Source organism: Lemur catta, chromosome 1 (genome assembly GCF_020740605.2).
Source record: "Lemur catta isolate mLemCat1 chromosome 1, mLemCat1.pri, whole genome shotgun sequence".
Lineage (NCBI taxonomy): Eukaryota > Metazoa > Chordata > Mammalia > Primates > Lemuridae > Lemur > Lemur catta.
The window spans coordinates 159,970,561-159,992,595 of NC_059128.1; the positions used below are offsets into that span (position 1 = coordinate 159,970,561).

At 40.7% G+C, this 22,035-nt stretch overlaps 1 protein-coding gene and 1 pseudogene across 2 annotated transcripts in view; one reads left to right on the plus strand and one right to left on the minus strand.

Moving 5' to 3' along the window:
- The window catches only part of EFHB (EF-hand domain family member B), a 51,209-nt gene extending 31,133 nt beyond the window's left edge, over positions 1–20,076 (plus strand). The window contains exons 9-13 of the mRNA XM_045538138.1: positions 498–652; positions 8,102–8,309; positions 11,611–11,823; positions 13,493–13,674; positions 19,737–20,076. Coding sequence (XP_045394094.1) covers positions 498–652; positions 8,102–8,309; positions 11,611–11,823; positions 13,493–13,674; positions 19,737–19,910 — 932 coding nt within the window. The 3' untranslated portion in view covers positions 19,911–20,076. The remainder of the gene's footprint in view (positions 1–497; positions 653–8,101; positions 8,310–11,610; positions 11,824–13,492; positions 13,675–19,736) is intronic.
- LOC123628407 lies at positions 16,075–17,673 on the minus strand (annotated as a pseudogene). Its single transcript, XR_006731630.1, has one exon. The product of XR_006731630.1 is annotated as a keratin, type II cytoskeletal 8-like (transcript).
- Positions 20,077–22,035: the final 1,959 nt, after the last annotated feature.

Genomic DNA, 22,035 nt, shown 5'->3' on the forward strand with positions numbered 1-22,035 from the left:
GGCCAACTGGAAACTCATATTAGAAGGGAGTAGGGAATTTGAGCTTAATTTTTACAAGTCTCTCTCAGAGGTTCAATCAACACTGAGGCACAATGAGTGGCGCCTGCCTGGAATCAGCCCCAGCTTTCAGATGCTCAGCATTGTAGACAAATGTCACCCAAGAGGTAGTCAAGCAAGGGCTTCACTGTCTTAGGAAAAGACTTGATAGCTGGGTAAGGCTGGTGATGTCCACAGGAAATTCATTTTCTTTTTTTTTAGATTTTTTATTCTTGAACAGAGAAGTAACATAAAACAGAAAAATTAACTTTTATTAATTAGTATACTTTATGTACTTTTTTATACACAAGGATTTTCTGGCATGGTGCATAATAGTGTCAGAGTTAAATGTGAGTTTTTTCTCATTCACAGAGGTTGCTAGATCTCTTTTTTTTTAAAAGATAGAAATAACATGGACAGACTTTAAATTCAAATAAAAGACTTTTTTCTCTCTTCAATAGGAGTCAGTGATCTCATCCATAATAGACGTCCGGGTGAATATCTTCGAGGCAAGGATAGACAGCGAGCCCTGATCGCCGCAGTTCGACATCACTTGAAGAAAGTTAATTACGAAAACTTTGACACTTTGTTGGCAGCCTTTGGGCACTATGACAAGGTCAGTAGTAGAAAAGACCTTTTTGCTAATGTGTGGGCTTACATATCCCAGCAGGCTGGTGTAGATCAGGGGTCAGCAAACTATGGCTTGTGGGCCAAATCTGGCCCATCACTTGTTTTGTAAGTAAAACTTTGCTGGAACACAACCATGCTTGTATTGTTTTAAGTATTGTCTATGGCTGCTTCTGTACTACAGATGCAGAGTTAAATGGTAGCAACAGAGACTATATGGCCTGCAAAACCTAAAATAGATAGCCCTTAATAGAAACAGTTTCCTAACCCCTGGTGTAGATTAGTGGTTGTGAAAATGTGTTCTTCTACAACCATCAACAACATCTCTTGGGAACTTGTTAGAAATGCACGTTCCAAGGCCCGCCCTGAGATATACTGAATTAGGAACTCTGGGATGGAGCCCAGCAATTCTAACAAGCACTCCAGATGATTCTGATGCACATTCAAGTTTGAGAGCCACTGCCATGGATTATTAAACTGCAGTGTGCTGGAAGCAAGGGGGTGGGGGCAGGGGAAGACTCAACAACAATCTATGCCTAAATCTGAATATGTACCCATAGTACCTTCATTCTAGCTCCAAGTTAAGCTTAAAATATCATTCCCCTGGGGAGCAGGGTGTGGTTTCAGTTTTAAAAGTATAAGATCATTCAATTTTCAAGCTTCTCTAAATTTTATCCTTTGAAAAAGTCAGATCAATCTCCAGCTACATAATTCCTTACATCATTTGAGGCCATCACAGAATTGCTTTTACCAGGCTACACAGCCTTTAGCTTACGCCAAGGAGCAGTATAAGAAACTGCCATTGAAACAGGGCATATTTTTTTGTTAGTATACCCATGAGGCTTTTATTTTTGTTACACACACCCTGTTTACTAGAAACTCAGTCTAACTGAAGGAAATAACTGTACTGCATCTAAGTATCTGGTTTGTTTTTATCTCATGGAAAGCATGAATTTTGTATTGATTGTGCATACCTTTTTTGCGTTGGTTGCCAGGAAACTCGAGTCAATTCAACAAAACACATCTAGAGTGTGAACATGATCTTATAGCATACATTTTGTGTGCCCTCTCCCCCTCCCCTCTTTTTTTTTGAGACAGGCTCTTGCTCTGTTGCTTGGGCTAGAGTGCAGTGGCATCATCATAGCTCACTGCAACCTCAAAGTCCTGGGCTCAAGTGATCCTCCCGCCTCAGCCTCCCAAGTAGCTGGGACTACAGGCATACACCACCATGCCTGGCTGTTTTTTCCTATCTTTAGTAGAGACAGGGTCTGGCTGTTGCTCGGACTGGTCTTAAACTCCTGACCTCAAGCGATCCTCCTGCCTTGGCCTCCTAGAGTGCTAGGATTATAGGCATGAGCCACCTTGCCCCACCTGAGCATTGTCTTGAAAGAGAATTGGCCTGTCCTTATTGGCCAATCTCGGCTGCTTAATTGCAAGCATCCTCATTATTTCATCCAGTTGGTTGCAGTAGACAGCTGCTGTAATCGATTGTCCAGTTTTCATGAGGCTGGAGTGGACTACCAAACAGACACCATTAGGTTTTGTTGATGAATATTCGGTTTTGGACTATGTTTCGGCAGTTCATCTTTATCCAACCATTGTGCCCAACAGTTGAGACTGTCAAAAAGAATACATTTTTCATCACACATAACAATACAGTGTAAATATAGTTCACCTCTATGTAGTGACAGCAAAGAAAGACAAGATTGAGATGATTTCTCTTAAATCCGATGCTAGTTTAATTCATACAGAACCCATCTATCCAGCTTCTTTAGTCTGCTGATTTGTTTCAAATGGTCCAATATTGTTGGAACAGTAATGGCAAACCTTGCTGCTAATTCATATGTAGGTGGAGGTGGATTCGCTTCCACTACAGCTTTCAGCTCATTATCCACCTTGGTCTCAGGTTGCTCACGTAGCTCATTTTCAAGATTAAAATCATCAGAATGGAATTTCTCAAACCATTGACATACCATGTGTTCATTAGCCACATCCTTCCCAAACACTTTGTATTTCGAGCTGTCTGTGCTGCACTGTTTCCATGATGGAACTCATATTCGAAAATAGCTCAAATTTTTAACTTATCCATGGTTTCACAAAAATCGCTCTAAAAAAAATTTGAAAGATAATCAATCACAAGCCACAACGTGCATTTGAAAGACTGAGGATGTACCTTCACAGTAAACATAAAACAAATTAAAGATATCAACTGTCAAACCTAGTACTTAAGGAAATTGGACATTTCTTCTTTTTTTTTTTTTTTTAAATGAAGGGGTGGAGGGTTATGAGGAGGGGTGTTCAGTTGTCTTGCTTGTTTTTGTTGAGACAAAGTCTCACTCTGTTGCCTGGGTAGAGTGTAGTGGCGTCATTGTAGCTCACTGCAACCTCCAACTCCTGGGCTCAAGTGATCCTTCTACCTCAGCCTCCCAGGGAGCTGGGAACATAGGCATGCGGCACAATGCACAGCTGTTTTTTTTTTTTTTTCCTTTCTTTTTGGTAGAGACGGGGGGTGGGGGAGGGTTGGGGGCTGGGGGTGGGGGGTGTCTCTTTCTCAGGCTGGTCTCAAACTGCTGAGCTCAAGCGATCCTCCCCTCTCAGCCTCCCAGAGTGCTAGGATTACAAGCATGAGCCATTGAGCCTGGCTGAAATTGGACATTTCATACTTAATAATCTAATACATAGTGCTCTGCTTTTAAAAATTCTTCATTTTAAATGTAATTGTAGGGGAGATGATCATCTTAATAGCTTTTGATTGCTTAAGTAAACCACCAGGCACATTCCTTATGATAAAATTAAATTAAACAGGGAGGAAACTACTGAGAATTATTTAAGGCTGATATACCTTTTAAATGGTTAATTTTTAATATGCACAATGTAGTGCTCAGTGTCCTTAAGGAGCTTTTTTCTGAGAGGATAATAAGATGTGGGTCTAGTACAGCTGTACGATAATTTTTGATTATTTGAATCTTACATTATTGAATGCCCAGATTTAATTTAATGGAAGAACAAAACAAAACAAAGCAAATTTCCGAAATGAATGATTTCCTAATGAATCTTCTTGGCTTATAAAATTAATTCTATTGTTTATTAAAGACTCATATTATATCAACCATTATTCCAGATAATGTGTAGACCTTCCTCTTAGAGAACTTAAAATCTACAGGGGGAGTTATACATAAATTACAGTAGCAGTGGTGTGTGAGAGCTGGCTGGAGAGAGCCTACTGTTGAGTTTTCAGGGAGCTTGCAAGTCATTTTACAGCACAATGGTAGCCAGAAATTGTCCATGATGACAGTATTTACACCATGGAAAGTAGCAACTGCTACAAATCAGGGCTTCCTCCCCCCACACTGCCCAAAGAGCCAGTTGTTAAACATACACAGCAAACCCCAGGGTAGAGTGAAGGCCAAGTGCTATGAGAAACTCAGAGCTGCAAGCAGGGATTTTGGCTCTTCGCTATCATAGACTATGTAATTCATGACAGATGTTGTTAGCAATGCAAGTCAGCTGATGATTTTCTCCTTTAATTAATTATCTAATTAAGCATGTGTAGAACTCAGTAATTTGTGCTTGCTTAAGGAGCACATTTGTTGCCAATCTGTAAATATTGTAAATTTAAAACTAGAATAGTTTCCTAAAATAAATTTTGCTCACGGGTCTTAGGGTTCTCAGTTAAGTTCAATAATTATATCTTAGTCTTTGTTTTTGGAGGGGCTGCATGAAAGCTGTCAGTCCATCCTGTTTGTCCACATCACCAGCCGATAGTATTTGCTCACCTCATGGAATGACAGAAAATGAAGGTGGGAAAGACATCCAAAGGTGTTCAGTGTGGGAGGTGCAATAACAGGGTCATTCTCCGCTGTTTCTAATAGATCTCTCTGAAAAGTTGAAGAGAATGGCTTTCAAACGGTGGTCAGAACTGCCAGGCAGTCAGTTAAACTTAAGGTGCCTCCAACAGTTTGGGAGAGCTACACCATGGTATTTTCCTTCCTGATGCAGTCTCCAGCGACAAACTGAAAGACAAACTATCGTAATGTCCCTCACTCCCCTGAACCTCCCAGGACTAAGATGTTCTCTCCCCAAGAGCTCGTTTGCTGCTCTTCCTCCATTGCCACAAAGTCAGTGTGTCCTATTCCAGAAGCTATAACTTCACCATTTTCCTAGTCCTCTCCTATTTTCACCTACACCTTTTGTCTGAAAGGTCAGGTGTAAGAAGAACAAAGGAATTCTTAAAAAAAGTTCCAGAGACCTGTTTATTCCCCACTTTGGCTACTACAGGAGGACTTGGTGAGCAGTGTACTCAACCAAGTGGTTATTAACCTTATGATCTAGGACCATGTCAACCCAATAAGAGAATTGGGTGGCTGAAATAGAATTAAGTTTGAATCCCCTAGAATCTTTTTTGTGCCTAGTTGCTACCATGAGGGTGGACAAACTGTGCTGGCCTGGGTTGCTGTTAGGGGGAAAAAAGATGCATTATTTCTGGGAATGGTCATGGCTGCTGAATTTCCTTCCTCCCTTCCTCCCTTCCTCCCTTCTTTCTTTCCTTCCTTCCTTCCCTCCAAGACAGTGTCTTGCTCTGTTGCCCAGGCTGGAGGGCAGTGGCACAATCATAGCTCACTGTGGCCTCAAACTCTCAGGCTCAAATGATCCTCCTGCCTTAGCCTTCCAAGTAGCTAGGACTATAGGTGTGCACTACTGTACTGTGCCCAGCTAATTTTTTTTATTTTTATTTTTTTTGTAGTGATACAGTCTCACTATATTGTCCAGCCTGGTCTTGAACTCCTGGGCTCAAGTGATCCTCTCACCTCAGCCTCCCAAAGTGCTGGGATTACAGGCATGAACGACTGTGCTTGGCCCTGAATTTTCAAAATAGGTTTCTATAACCCCTGCCCCTTTTATTCTAATTATTATCCAGGAAGCAGCTGAGATGGGATAATTCTTTTCAGAGGGCAGCTGCACTGGATGACCAAACTGCTTTTCTAAGGTGTGTGGACCAGGAGCTGGTATGGAAAGTACACGATTTTTGAGAAGGCCATTTCAATGCTCAATAATACCATATAGCAATGAATGGTAGGGAGTGAGAAAAGTTCATTGAATACCTCGACTAACAGCTCATTGTTGAGTAGCTTTTGTGCTATAAGGTGCACCACTGTCAGATTAAAAATGGTCCAGAAAGCAAACACAACTCAAATTAATTTCATGGACCCTACTGTTGTGATTGGAGCCAGATGATTGGACTAGAACAGCAATTCCATAACTTGAAAGGTGTCGACATTGGTGAGGCACCACCAATAGCTCTGAGAGGGGGTCAAAGGTTCAATGTAGTCAGTCTCTCCGGAGCATGAGGGAAATCCCTATGTGTGTGACATGTCCCCCTCACTATGAGACAAGTGTGTCCAATTTTGGCAGAGGTCACGAGTTTGGCATGCAGTGGGGCCAATGCCAAATCCTAAAGCTTCTACCTTAGGAGCATGGAGTCCTTTCCTTTGTGCCCTGTGTGTAGTGGTGGGTGTGTTGCCGTGTCTGGCATAGGGATGGTCCAGGTGGCAATGGTGACAATCTGGATGGTTCAGCCTCTATCAGCAGCTTGATTCCAATCATGCCCATCAGAGAATGGACCTGTATTGTATCTACATGAATTACCCAGATGGTTCAATCAGCAACCATAATTTGTTTCCATAGTTTGCAGTCCCAAAACGGGGTGTCTTTAATCTGCTTGTCGGTAGTTTTCCAAGTGGCAAACCAAACAGGTAGGCCATTGGCTAGAGTCTGTAAAAATATAACAGGTTTATCAAGAGGAGTATTGGCCACAGCCATGTGAATGGCCTTTAGTTGTGCCCACCGAGCAGAGTGACTACATCCATTTTTGGTGTTTCACATCTCACACTGAGTTTGACAGTCCCAGTAGCCTAGTGAAGACTACTGGGTTTCAGCTCAGCCAGACTGTCAGAGAGCCAGGCCCAGGCATTTAGGGGGGCCTCCGTGAATTGAGGGTCCTCTTGAGCCAGTGTCTTTGCTTCCGGTGGCAAAATGTTGAATGAAACTTTTCTCTAAAGGATAGCTACCCCTTTTCATGTAAAGCTGAGATGTTCCTGGGGCCAGGTTAGCTGCATTCTTGAATATACCATTTCCATTGCACAAATGAGCCTTGTTTGTTCCTTTTTACTTTGTTAGTCGTTGAGTCCAAGTTGGTTCACCTCACTGTGGTTATCAAGCTGGAGAGTCACAAGGCCTCCATGGGTCTAGTGTTCAGTTTCAATAACAGCTCAGTAACACCATAATAGCTGCTTTTCAGAAGCCATTTGCAGCTCTGCTGTCAAGATTGTATGTTTTAATTTCTCATTCTGTTTGAACATAGGAGTGAGGGAAATTTTCCAGAGCTGCAGGTCTGACTGCAAGAATTTATCTAGAATTCACTGGGTCGGTTTCTCATTCTCCAGGGGATCACTTCCAACAGCATTGTAAGTCTAATCCTGGACAGAAAGAGCCTAAGTACTACTCAATGACTCATTTATGATTTCTCTTGGGAGTTTTTCTTAAAACTTTCCTTGTAGCAGCCAGGATCCACTGTAAAAACAAACAGTCAAACTCAGACCTTTACTATCATCTCTGAACGGATAAGGTTGGCTTGATAGACTGCAAGAGGGGTTGAGTGGGAAGATGTTCCAGCTGTTGCACTTCATTCTTAACTAGCAATAGGTGCTCTGCCCGCTCAAGTGAATCAGCCGAAGTTTCTGCTCCCTTATAAATTCCCCTCTGTTCATACTCCGTGTAGGTATTTCTGTCTTTACCTGTTGTTTGAAAGAAGATGAGACTTTTCCCCTCCTCCGGTATCAGGATGAATCTTAGTGCTACTTGTCACAGTCGGGGCTGACCATCAGAGTTGTAGCATGTCTCTCTTGCTCTCAGGTGTGTTATCAAAACCAAGCAACTGTCTCTGAATCCACATCCCTGTACTTGTGCAACTACCTCCTCCATTTATTGTCACTAACAGGCGATGAGGTGAAGGACCACTTATTGCCCAGTTGAAACACAGAAGCTGTTAAAAAGACTTTATAAGTGTGGAAAATTGTAGAGAGCTTTCAAAAGTACACAACGTTGGTCAAATTAAATGTCAAGCCCACATCATGGGTGTAGCTGCTCTACCATAGGGTAAACAGCATGGTTTAAATAAAATGATTAACATACAGTGAACAGAGATTCTGAGCCACGCCCTGCTCCAACCGGTGTTTGAAATTACTGTGTATGTATCAGGTTGACACAATGAGGATCAATCTCACTTGATATTTGACTTCTTTTATGTGAAAATTGAGACACATTCTTTGCATTTGTGTGATGGAGCTATTTCTTTTTTCTTAATCTAAATAATAGATGTTGCCTACTCTGCTCTTAAACACAATGTTCATTTCATCTTTTTTTGTCTCATGTCTAACAGAAGGGAGATGGGATGATAGATAAAGCCGAGCTGCGGGAAGCTTGTGAGCAGGCCAACTTGCATTTAAATGAGAAGCTCCTGGACCAACTATTTGACTATTGTGATGTGGATAATGATGGCCTGATTAACTTTGTAGAATTTGCAAATTTTCTTAACTGGAAAGACAAAATGCTTCTTAAAGAGTATGAAGAAAGAGTCATTATTAAAGGTATTTAATTTTTGAAGGCTTGGTGAATTCTTTTTATTTTATTTTATTTTTTAAGTTTTTTTAAAGGGGGGAGTGAAGAGGGAGGTTCAATTTTCTTCTTTTTTTTTTTTTCCTTGAGACAGGGTCTTGCTCTGTCACCCTGGGTAGAATGCAGTGGCATCAGCCTAGCTCACAACAACCTCAAACTCCTGAGCATAAGTGATCCTCCTGCCTCAGCTTCCCAAGTAGCTGGGACTACAGGCATGTGCCACCATGCTGGTTAATTTTTCTATTTTTAGTAGAGACAGGGTCTCACTCTCACTCAGGCTGGTATTGAACTCCTGAGCTCAAGCGATCCTCCCATCTCAGCCTCCCAGAGTGCTAGGATTACAGGCGTGAGCCACTGTGCATGGCCTGGGTTTGCTGAATTCTTAAATGGACTTTTATATTTTCATCTTTATGGAATCGCTCAACTCTTGTACACTTTAATAGTATATAAAAAAGAAAAAATGCACATACATATATAATTATTTATTTGATTGTTTATGCATAGACTATCTGTGGAAAGATAGGAAAGAATCTGATAATATTACTATTTCCAGAGAGAAGCAACTGGGTGGCTGAGAGCCAGGGTGGCAATGAGACTTACTTTTTAATCTGTGTTTTTGTATGTTTTGAGTTTGGAACCATGCATTATCCATTAAAAAAATTAAAAGCAAAAAATATTTTCATAGAAACTGAAAATATGAAAGACATTTCCTCAGAAACCTGTTTGAAAACCATTATGTGACTAATTAGCTCCCTACCCCAGGAATAGTCAATAGTAAAATAGAATTTGACATAAGAAAATTTGATTTTAAAAATTTTGTACAAAAAGGAGGCCCAGCACAGTGGCTAACCTCTGTAATCCAAGCAATTTTGGAGTCCAGGATGGGAGGATTACTTGAGGTCAGGAGTTCGAGACCAGCCTAGGCAACCAAGTGATAGCCCATCTCTATTAAAAATAGAAAAATTAGCCGGCATGGTGGCACATGCCTGTAGTCCCAGCTACTCAGGATGCTGAGGCAGGAGGATCACTTGTGCCCAAGAGTTTGAGGTTGTTGTGGGCGAGGCTAATGCCACTGCACTCTACCCAGGGTGACAGGGCAAGACCCTGTCTCAAAAAAAAAAAAATTGTACAGAAAGGAAAAACATCATAATCTTAACTTTTGACTCAAATCTTTTTGTCTACATATTATCTTCCTATATTATTTACCACATGTATATATATATATATATATATATATACACATATGTGTATGTCTATATTTTAAACATTTATAATAACAGTGAACATATTTTTATTTGGCTTTTTAAAATTTGGCTTTCAAATTTCTAAGGAATGAAGAGATATTTTTGTGGTTCCTGTGAACTACATTTTCAGTTCTCTCATGCTGATATATTATCAGTTACTAAACCATTTCTTCACTCTTTCAAATTTAGGTTGTTCCAGATATTTTTAAGGTAATACGAGTAATGGTGTAATGATTACCATCTCTCAAAAAGCTTTCTGTTTCTAATTATATCTCATTTCTTAGCAATGTTGATATTGTCCCAGAAGTAACTCTATGTTCATTTTCTTTTCTAAATGATTGTACCAATTTGCAATTTTATCAGCCAATGCTGTGAGGTTTTACTCCAACCTTTCTACCATTGAGTGCTTTTTCAAACATTCTTGCTAATTTAGTTGGTATATAATGATATGTCATTTGCTTTACTTTCTTTATCTTGATTATTAGAGGATCAACTTTTTAAAATGATTGTTTACATTTTTTATTTCCTCTTGGAATGTCTCACCTCTAAAAAGCAAAGATACTACTGTTTCCACTTTTATTTCTGGGTCATGCCTTTCTAGAAGGTCAAAACCACATTTTGATTTTTACTGATGATGTGAGCCTTACCCAGCAGGTCTGGGACAGCTGTTCTATTTTGCCCACTAGGAAAGCATTAGAATCTTCTCTACCTAATGAAGCTTTTTATAGAAAACAACTCTACCCCAACCTTCTCAGAAAGAAAGATGGATGATAGAGATTTTTCTTTTTTGGCACAACTCCAGCAGCTTATTTTAAAACCAGATAGTTCTTCAAATTGTTTCTTGGTTTTGGATCCTGACTTCATCAGCCCTTTTCAATGGAGTTCTTGAGGATTTTTTATCTTCTAAGATTTTAGGGTAGAAACTGCAAGTTAGTGGCCAGTAGGTCTAGAAGGGGCCCTGGAATGTTTTTGCCAGTTCGCCAGGAACTAACTTTCTTTTCTTTTCTTTTTCCTGTCAGGAACTTTCTTACATCAAATTCTGTCCTACTGTTGACTTTGGGAGGAAAGGGGGTAAACATATCCTTTCAGTTTTCTGAGAAACTGTTTTTTAAACTTTGTCCAGATTTCTACTTTGGGGCAGGGTGGGATTAGGGGATCTGGGAGTCTGGGCTTGAGCACCTTCATGGCAGCGATTGGCAGGAGCTGAGAGCGGAAGGGGCTGGGCACGTTGGAGAGGCAGGTCTTTTCTGGGGTGGCACAGTTCCCACCCTTCTCTCAAACTGGTGTGCCGCGTGCGTTTGCAACCCGTGCTTGGGCTTCCCCAGAACCTTTGGAGGTCTTCTGAAGAGTGAAACACCACAGCACCCTCTAGTGGTATCTGTGGAGTAACCGGATCTTTGAAAAAGCTATCTCAGGAATTTACTTCTGCATTTCGGAATTGACTCTGCAAAGCACATCTACAAAAAAGGGCAGAGTCTCACAATTTCATTTACTACCTCAGGGTTTTCTTTTAGACACTGACTTTTAGGGGCTCGTTATATAATCAGTTCCTGAGCTCACAGTGGGTTCTCATCACCTCTCTGGATGTTGCAATACATGCTCCCCCCTCACCCCCCATCAAGTATGTGTGGAATTTTCAACTCCAAACTTTTCCTATCTCTCCCTAGGGCAGCGCTAGAATCCACTGTTTAGTTCAAGTTAAATATGAAAATAAGCTCTAATTTAAAAAAAAAGGAAAGTAAAGAATGGTTTCTATGATTATATTTGGTCTCTCAAATTTGAAAGCTTTATTCTAAAGTGAGTGGAGTGGCAAAAAGAAACATTAGGCCGTGTTCAGATTACCTGGTATATAACATGGGTCTGAACTTGCCATTTCACGGTTGGGTGTTGGCATCCCTGGAGGGTTTGCACCAGCTCAGTTTCTACTAGCAAGAAGAGACTAAATGGGAGAAATCATCTTGTTGCAGAGCGGCAAGCACCAACTAGTAATGTCTTCCTGTACTTTCTTTCTTTCCCTTCTTTCTTAAAGGTAGAAAACCTGATTGTGCAAACCCGGCTGAGGCTAATATTGAAGAATCTGAACCAACTCTCTTGATAAAACCTGAAGATATTGTCTTAAAAGAACCAGGGAGCTCAGAAAAGACTGTCCGGACACTTCTGAGACCAAGTGATAAAGTTTCTGATGATTATAAGACAACTTCTTCTGAGATCAATGCAGTTGTGGGAGCCATTCCCTCTATTTGTGAGTATGTCACATTATTTATTGAGTTTTCAAAGGATCAGCAAACCTGAAAGTGAAGTGTCCTTGGTCTGTCTTTGCATTGTCTCCTGCCTCTCTCCGTTAGACTCTAAGTTTCTCCAAAACCTTGTACCTTTCCTGTAATTCTGTATTCTAAGCACCTGGGGTTGGAGGTTACATACAAATGTTGGCTGAACTGAACAATTGCTAATGATGATCCAAGTAAAATGATTCTTTGTATGTTAATGAAATAGAAACAATTATAGATCAGAACATTGAATGTTATACATTGTAGTAATTCAGACTTCACCAAATATTAGGAGACTTTTAAGCCATGTGATTCTTAGCTCCACACATATCTTCTTTCAAATATTTAAAGAGCTTTTACAAAACATTTCTCTACATATTCATTCCCCATGTATTAGTTTTCCAGGGTTGCTGTAATAAAGTATCACCAACTGGGTGTTGTAACAGAATTTTATTGTCTCATAGTTCTGGAGGCTTGGGAGTCTGAGATCAAGTGGTCAGCAGGGTTGATTCCTCCTACAGATTATGAAGGAGAATCTGCCCACGCTTCTCCCCTAGATTCTGATGATTTGCTGACAGTCTTTGGCACTACTTGGCTTCTGTTATATCACCCTGATCTTGGGCTTTTTAATTAATTAATTAACTAACTTTTTAGAGATAGGATCTCACTCTGTCACTCAGGTTGGAGAATGTAGCACAATCATAGCTTACTGCAGCCTCGAACTCCTGGGCTCAAGGGATGCTCCTGCCTCAGCCTCCTAAGTGCATGCATCACCATGTTTTTAATTTTTATTTTTATGGAGACTGGGTTACCAAATATCTTACCCTGGCTGGTGTTGAACTCCTGGCCTTAAATGAGCCTCCTGCCTTGGCCTCCCAAAGTGCTGGGATTATAGGCACGAGAGACTGATCTCTGCCTTTATCTTCACATGGCATGCATGTATACTCGTCTGTGTCCAAATTTCTCCTTTTTATAGGACTCTAGCCATATCAGATTAGGGGCCCACCCTACTCCAGTATACCCTCAATGTAATTAATTACATCTGAAATGGCCTCATTTTCCCAATAAGGTCACACTTTGAGGTACTGAGGGTTAGGACTTCAACATATGAATTTTGAGAGGATACAATTCAACCCATAACACCCATATGTCAATATTGAGCATGATAAATATTAGTTATTTATAAAGACTATTTTATGTTAGTCAAGAGCACTTCCTTGGACTAAGGACATGATTAGAGATTTACATATTTTTTTCTAAACTGGATTTTATAAATATGCTATACAGTATAGTGTAATGAAATCTTGCTACTCCTATTAGCTGTGCAATAGAAATATAATTGAAATCACCTGTGCATTTAAAAATTTTCTAATACACAAAAAAGGTCACATTAAAAAAGAAACAGGTGAAATTAAATTTTATAGTATATATCCAAAATATTCTCATTTAAATAACTAACCAATGTACAAATTATTAAATATTTCACTTTTTTTGTACTAAAATCTTTGAATTTTACATTCAGATTACATTGCAATTCAGACGCTCCACATTACAAGTGCTCAGTAGCTGCATGGGGCAGGTGGTTACTGTATTATACAGCTTAGTTTTAGAATATTTGTTTTCCTCCATCGTCAACTTACCTAGGTTACCCCATCTATGGTGTTCCAACCATTCGATCTGATATTCCTGCCCCCCGAATTCGTCGCGTCAGTGATAGAACTAACTATGGTGAAGAGGGCAATGCTTATTCATTACTACATCCTACCATCTTTGCCCAGAGAGGAGTGTTTGAAAGAGACTTCTTCAAGACCAGATCAAAAGAAGAGGTACAGCATATTATTTCATAAAACCTTGTGTAAATATACAAAGATGGAAATGTTTGCTTATCAATGACTGCTATGACTTTTCAAAACTTGAGCTTTTTTATATTACAGTGTCTACAGAATCCCCAAATATAGAATTCTTGATTAATAGTGTTTAACTTGGTTGTGACATTCTTATAAAATTCCTAAAGTTGAATTTACTCTGTGACAGAAAGAATTTCATTCATGTTATATATTCACTATGGACCATGTATTGAAAAATATTCTTCTAAAGCATTCAATACTATTCTTAGTTGAGAAATGGAACAAGGATTAATCCCTTCCTTCCTTGTGTAAGTATCTTATGGCCTTGGGTCTCCAGAACCAAAGAATAAGCATGAGGAGGATCACTCTGCCACCCTTCTTGTGTACTGCTCTTATATGTCTCAGATTATCTGCGACAAGCATTGATTTAAAGTATTCTGTGCTGTTGCTACACCATATGTGAGTATATATATGTATATATGTATATGTATATATATATATATTTTTTTTTGACTAAGAAAACATGATCCCCACATCCCAGATGATCCTATTCCTAGGTGGGTTATAGAGTAGGTATAACCAGGTAGGTCAGAATAGCCACTGGGTGCTGAGGGCCAAGGACCAATAACTGTGCTCTGTCAGACCAGCCTGTCTATATCTGTGCTAAGCAAAGCAGGGTGTAACTCAGGAGCACCTACTTCTTCAGAACTTTCATAACCAGAGTTAGGAATGGTAGGAAGAGAGCTATGGTGCCCTCTGACACTTCAGATGAAGGGTTGATGGATTGAAAACTTACTAAATACTAAGTGAATTAATGACAGATTCATTTCAACAATTTATTTCCATTGAGGCAGGGGAGAAAGGAAGGGGAAACTCAGAGGATGATGCCTGCTTACTGGTCTCAAAGGGGAAACCCAGTATCCTTCCCAGAGATCAGAGAAGAGATAACTCCCAGACTATGTTTTCTCTTCCTTCAATCACTCTAAAGGGCCTATGAAATAGGACTGCACGGTTGCAAAAAGAAACAAAAATCTCCTGCTTGTTTCACGATGCCTAAAAATTCTTTTAATTAGAAAGTCATCCTTTTCCTTACAATTACAGATAAAAAGTAAGAACTCAAAGGCCTGGTTGGAGTAATAATGTTAACACTACTGCTAGAATGATGATCTAGTGGAGGAATGGCTCCAGAGAGGGGAAAAGGAAGCAGGGAAGAAGGTCTGGGGTGCTCAGTTAGACTAAATTAGGCTACTTTCTGAGTTTACTCTGTAGGGGCTTTTAAAAAATTTTATTTATTTATTTTTTTATTTCAGGAATATTATGGGGGTACATGTTTTGGTTACATAATTTGCTTTTGTACGGTTTGAGTCAGAGTTATAGGTGTGCCCTTCACACAAATAGTGTGCCTTGTGCCCGTTAGGTGTGAATTTACCCATATCCTCCTCCTCCCCCCTCCCTCTTGCTTGATTTCCATTGAGTTTTGCTTCCATATGTGCACATGAGTGTTGATCAATTAGTTCCAATTTAGTATTGGGTACATGTGGTGTTTGTTTTTCCAGTCTTGTGATAATTCACTTAAAAGAATGGTCTCCAGGTCCATCCAGGTTGTTACAAAAGATACTAGATCACCTTTTCTTGTGGCTGAGGGGTACTCCATGGTATACATATACCACATTTTATTAATCCACTCATATATTGGAGGGCACTTGGATTGTTTCCACATTTTTGCAGTTGTGAATTGTGCTGCTGTAAACATTCGAATGCAAGTGTCTTTTTGATAAAATGTCTTTTCTTCCTTTGGGTAAATACCTAGTAGTGGGATTGCTGGATCAAATGGTAGGTCTACTTTTAGTTCTTGGAGGTACTTCCATACCACTCTCCATAGAGGTTTTACTAGTTTGCAGTCCCACCAACAGCGTAAAGAGTTCTTTTCTCTCTGCACCCGCAACAGCATCTGTTGTTTTGGGACTTTCTGATAAGAGCCATTTTCACTGGAGAAAATGATATCTCATTGTGGTTTTGATTTGCATTTCCCTGATAATTGAACATTTCCTCATATGTTTCTTGGCCATTAGTCTATTTTGAAAGTTCCTGTTCATGTCTTTTGCCTACTTTTTAATGGGATTGTTTGATTTTTTCTTTTTTTTTAATTTTTTTATTTTTTTATTTTTTATTTTTTTGGCAGAGCTAGCTGAGGCTTTATTTTGGAAAAGGCAATTCAATTGGTTTTTAGTTGGGGGCATGGGTAAGAGGGAGTACCCTGGGCAGTAAACTCCCCCCAAGGGTGGGCTGAGGGCTGGGGCTGAGCCTCACGTGGGTCTCTTGCTCCCTGTGCTCCCTGGCACAGTTGCCTACCCCCACAGGCTCTGAGGCAGCCACCCAAGGAGGTAGGCTGGAGGGGCCTCAGTGGCCGCTCACTTGGGCAGGACATCAGAGGACTCGGACACCAGCTTCCCATCGCGGGTCTCGATCTTCTTCACAACCACAGTCTTGGAGGAGCCAGTGCGGCTGAAGGAGCCGGAGCTCCCACCAGAGCCAAAGCCGGGCTGGAAGGAGCTCAGGCCATAGCTGAAGCCAGGGCTTGTGAGGCCCCCCGTAGGCCGAGCTCAGCCCACCTGAGTAGCCGCTGATGGTCTTCGTGTGGATGCTCATGTTCTGCATCCCAGACTCCAGCCGGCTCTCCTCGCCCTCCAGCAGCTTGCGGTAGGTGGCGATCTCGATGTCCAGGGCCAGCTTGACGTTCATCAGCTCCTGGTACTCGCGCAGCTGCAGCGCCATGTCCTGCTTGGCTCGAAGCAGGGCAGCCTCCAGCTCGTCCACCTTGGCCTTGGCATCCTCAATGGCCTGTTTCCCACGCTGCTCAGCATCCAAAATGGCAGCCTCCAGGGAAGCCCTCTGGCCTTTGAGACCTTCGATCTCAGCCTGGAGCCGGCTGATGTTCCGGTTCATGTCAGAGATCTCTGTCTTCGTGCGACGCCAGGTCATCCCCATGCTTCCCAGCCAGAACCTCCAGCTCCTCATACTTGGTCTGGTACATGCTCTCAGCCTCAGCCCGGCTGCGGTTGGCAATCTCCTCGTACTGGGCGCGGACCTCAGCGATGATGCTGTCCATGTCCAGGGAGCGGCTGTTGTCCATGGACAGGACCACAGATGTGTCTGAGATCTGGGACTGCAACTCACGGATCTCCTCTTCATGCAGCTGCCTAAGGAAGTTGATCTCATCAGTCAGCCCTTCCAGGCGAGACTCCAGCTCCACCTTGTTCATGTAAGCTTCATCCACATCCTTCTTGATGAGGACAAATTCATTCTCCACATCTGTACGCTTATTGATCTCATCCTCATACTTATTCTTGAAGTCCTCCACCAGCCCCTGCATGTTGCCGAGCTCCGCCTCCAGCTTCAGCTTCTCCTGGCCCAGTGTGTCCAGCTGTCTCCGAAGGTTGCTGATGTAGTTTTCAGATATGCCGTCCATGTTGCTCCGAGCCGTTTTCTGCTGCTGCAGGAGGCTCCACTTGGTCTCCAGCATCTTGTTCTGCTGCTCCAGGAATCGCACCTTGTCAATGAAGGAGGCAAACTTGTTGTTGAGGGTTTTGATCTCCTCCTTCTCCTGGTTGCGCACAGCCTGGATGTTGGGGTCCACCTCCAGGTTGAGGGGGCTCAGCAGGCTCTGGTTCACCGTTTCGGCTGTGATGCCCCCCATACCACCGGCCCCGGCATAGCCCCCGCCCAGACCCACGCCCAGGCCACTCCGGAAGCTGCTGCCGCTGCCCACCCGGGAGAAGCTCGAGGAGCTGATGCGGGCACTGGGCCCGCTGGTGTACGAGCGGCTGCTGAAGGCCCCCCGGGGGCCAGAGGTGGACACCTTGTAGGACTTCTGGGTCACCCTCATGGACATGATGGAGGCTGGAGTGGAGGCAGGCGGGCCGGACCAGACAGAGACTCGAGAAGGAGCGAGAAGCTGCTTCTAGGTGTTTATTTTTTTTTTTTTTATGATTTTTTTTCTTGCTGATTTGCTTGAGTACTCTGTAGATTCAGCTTATCAGCCATTTATCGAATGTATAGTATGCAAATATTTTCTTCCATTCTGTAGGTTGTCTGTTTGCTCTATTGATTGTGCCCTTGGCTGTGCAGAAGCCTTTTCATTTGATCAGGTCCCATGTATTTATTTTTGTTGTTGCTATGATTGCTTTCGGGGTCTTCTTCATAAATTCTTTGCCTAGGCCAATATTTAGAAGAGGTTTTCCAACATTTTCTTTTGGAATTCTTATAGTTTCATGCCTTAGGTTTAGATCTGTTATCCATTGTGAATTAATGTTTGTGAATAGTGAGAGATATGGATCCTATTTCAATCTTCTACATGTGGCTATCCAATTTTCCCAGCACCATTTATTGAATAGGGATTCTTTTCTCCAGTGTATGTTTTTGCCTGCTTTGTCAAAAATCAGATGATAATATGAGGATGGTTTCACATCTGGGTTCTCTGTTCTGATCCATAGGTCTATGTCTCTGGTTTTGTGCCAGTATGAAACTGTTTTGGTTACTATAGCCTTATAGTATAGCTTGAAGCCTGGTAGAGTGGTGCCTCCAGATTTGTTCTTATTGTGTAAGGTTGCATTGGCTGTTCTGCAGGGGTTTTCTTTACCCACCGCTGAGGTATTGAGGTCTTTTTGCCTTATAGCTGCAGTTGCTAGCAACTCTGCTCTTCTGAGTTTCAGAATTTGATTTGTATTTGAACAGTATTTGATTATACTGCTAATTTCCCACAAGGGCACATCATTTCTAGGGTATCTTTTAATTTTTGCTGAGATTCTGTTTAATAAATGCATTCTGCAACTATTCTATTTCTTTGGTTTTCCTATTCACTGTCTAACCTTTCATGTCTCTCTTTCTTTTTCCCCCTGTATGCTTCATAGAGAAGGCCGCTACTTTTAAATTCAGTTTCTTTCTTCTTTTAAATTTAGTTTCTTTTTAAAATTTTATTTTCATGTCTTTTATTCCCTCTACTCATTCTATCTTTTCTTCACACTACTAGTGCTTACTTTCCTTTCTTATATTTTTTCCTGAGACATAAGAAACATGTTTTTCCTCTCCCTTCATCTGTTTTAATAATTATCACTACAGAGAGATTATTAGTAGTCAAAGTTTCTTGGTTTTCAATGTGCTCAGCTTTAGTGTACTCCCTCAATGGATATGATTATCTCTCCAGCATTTGCACATCCATGACCATAGTTAAAGTTTACAGCAGTCCCATTAGATGCATTTTATAAATGTTCCTATTTTTTTTTTTTTTTTTTGAGACAGTTTCGCTCTGTTGCCCGGGCTAGAGTGAGTGCTGTGACATCAGCCTAGCTCACAGCAACCTCAAACTCCTGGGCTTGAGAGATCCTACTTCCTCAGCCTCCCGAGTAGCTGGGACTACAGACATGTGCCACCATGCCCGGCTAATTTTTTTTTCTATATATATATTTTAGTTGGCCAGATAATTTCTTTCTATTTTTTTTTAGTAGAGACGGGGGTCTCGCTCTTGCTCAGGCTGGTCTCGAACTCCTGACCTTGAGCGATCCACCCGCCTCGGCCTCCCAGAGTGTTAGGATTACAGGCGTGAGCCACCGTGCCCAGCCAAAGGTTCCTATTTTAAAGAAGAGAAAATTAATATTCAAGGGGCTTATATGGCACACACAAGATCATAATGATAATAAATGACCAAGATGGAACTCAGATCTAACAAGTCTTCTGTTTTTAATTTTTTACTCTTTTTACTTGAATTTTGCTGCTGGTTTTTAAAAAAGGATCAGATAGAATTGAAAGCAAGTTTATATATTGGCTAGTATAGTTAAATACCCTCATATGAGGGTATTCACGATTCATGAGCTGAAAGTACTAAAATTTTAATATTTTCGCATTATATTAATACATACATAAGCACACACATACGCACATATTTTTGGGGATAAATATACATAGTCTTAGATGTTACAAAATATTTTTAAATACAAATTCTAAAACATATAAGTCTTGGTCTGACTTAAAATGCTTTTTTCTAGATTGCAGAGATATTACGTAATATTGGTGTCAAGCTTTCTCATGAAGAGTTTGAAAATGTATGGAATCTTGCATCAAAAAAACATCACAGAGGAGAAGTTTGTGTTGAGAACATCAGAAATGTTCTAGATGAGCTACAGCATGCAGATCGGATCAAGTGTAAAACACCTATGTGATATTTTTGGAGTTCATTCATTTAAACAAAAGAATTATTAAATCTGTGTTTATCTAAAATGTTCAATCCATTCTGGTTTTGGATATTATGTTAGAATTCAGCAATCACAGTGGTAGGACTCACATGTCTGTATGTATTGCTAATAAATTAGATTTTGAATTTTAAAATTTATTTTATTGTTTTCTGCAAAGCACTCAAAGTCTGGAGACGTGCTTGAAGAGTCAGCCTTCAGCCTCACCAAAGGCATAGTTCAGAATGATATTAGAATGTTGGTAGGACTAAGAAGAATTCCATGCATTTTAGTTGGTTGTCTGAAATTCTTTTTTTATTTTATTTTTGAGATGTTGCCCAGGCTGGTCTCAAAAAAGATCGCCTCTCCTGAGATCTTCTCCCTTCAGCTTCCCAAAGAGCTGGGATTACAGATGTGAGTCAAAGTGCCCAGCCATGAAATTCAATGTCTGGTCTGTGATGCCAAGTTCATAAAATTTTGCTTTCAACATTTTATTTACTTTCTTTGTTGGTTAAGCCAATTTGAACTGCAATTTCTATCACAGGTGATCAAAAATGTAGCAATACCCAAATATTAAAAGGATTCATATTTAGGCAGTGGACTGAAAGCTGGATCAGAAAAAGTGGATCCTGACTTATTTCTTCCTTTTTCATTAAAATGTTACTTATCTTTTTTTTCTATATCTCAAGTCATCACACAAAAAAATTACTTATCTTTTAAAAATTAATTATATAGTCCAGGTGAGGTGGCTTACACTTATAATCCCAGCACTTGGGAGGCAGAGGCAGGAGAATCATTTGAGCCCAGGAATGTGAGACCAGCCTGGGCAACATAGTAAGACCCTGTCTCTAAAAAATAAATAAGTAAATAAGAAAAATTAGCTGAATGTGGTGGTACGCGCCTGTAGTCCCAGCTACTTGGGAGGCTGAGGCAAGGGGATTGCTTGAGCCCAGGAGTTCGAGACTGCCATGAACTATGATTGTGTAACTGCGCTCCAGCCTGGATGACAGAACAAGACCCTATCTCTAAAAAAGAAAAAAAAATAATTGTGTAAAAGAACAAATGAGGAATACATCTAGTGGAGCTCTTTCCATATATTAAAAACAACAACAACATAAGGATTGGGGAATAAGCACTCCTTTTCAAATGTTCTTCAAATTGATGTTCTCTTAATGCTCTTGGCTTAAGTAATTAGCCTGTGGTCAAGCAGGCATATGGCCACTGTCCTTGAGGGAGGAGATGAGACATCTTTCAGGATGGTCCTGACCCATTTTAAAAAATCTACTCCCCCAGTAGCAACTTAGGCTCCTTTGTGTATCCTCCTTGTATTACTTGGTAGGCTGTTTAGATTTTGTCCCTAGTAGGCTATAAAATGGGTCAGAATTATACATTTTTAACTTCAAGGTAACTCTGTTTACAAATTGGAAAGTTAACTTTTTATTCTCTCATTCCAGCTTACACTCAATCATGTTGTCCAACATAGTGTACAAAGAATTCTATTAATACAATGAGAATAAATAATAGCATTAATATACTCCAGTAATAAAATGCCAATATACACATGTTCTAAATTTGAATAAACTTTCTAGTATCAAATTCACAGGGAGAAATTAATGTTCAAATGTTAAATGTCTTTGCCAGTTAAAATCTGAAGATAAAATTCAAACGAATTTAAGACTGAAATCAAATTCTAATGCTTAGTGAGTTAAAACATCCAAAGAAATTCTCTCTTCCTTTTGTGTTTCTGCATGGTTTTCCATCAAGGAGTTCTGAGGTGTGATTCCTTTAGCTCCTGCATCCTGGACTACCTCTCATCGGGAAGACCACTATTCCGTCCTGGCTCTCAAAGTCATATTCCCTTAACTCTAGGCCTTTGATGAACCTCAATTTTAGGTCAAAGATATAACAAGACACACAAGATTTTACAACACCCACCAAATTTAGGAAATAAGCCAATCTTCAGCTCTGAGAACAATTATTCCAGTGGAAATTGTTTCTGGAACCCAATATGTATATGTCATCAAAGCCATGGAAGAGACTTTATGGTATCTGAGTAAGGTGGTGGAGAAAATCTTGATTCGAGCCTCACCAGCCTACTTGTCGGTATGTGTGAGTT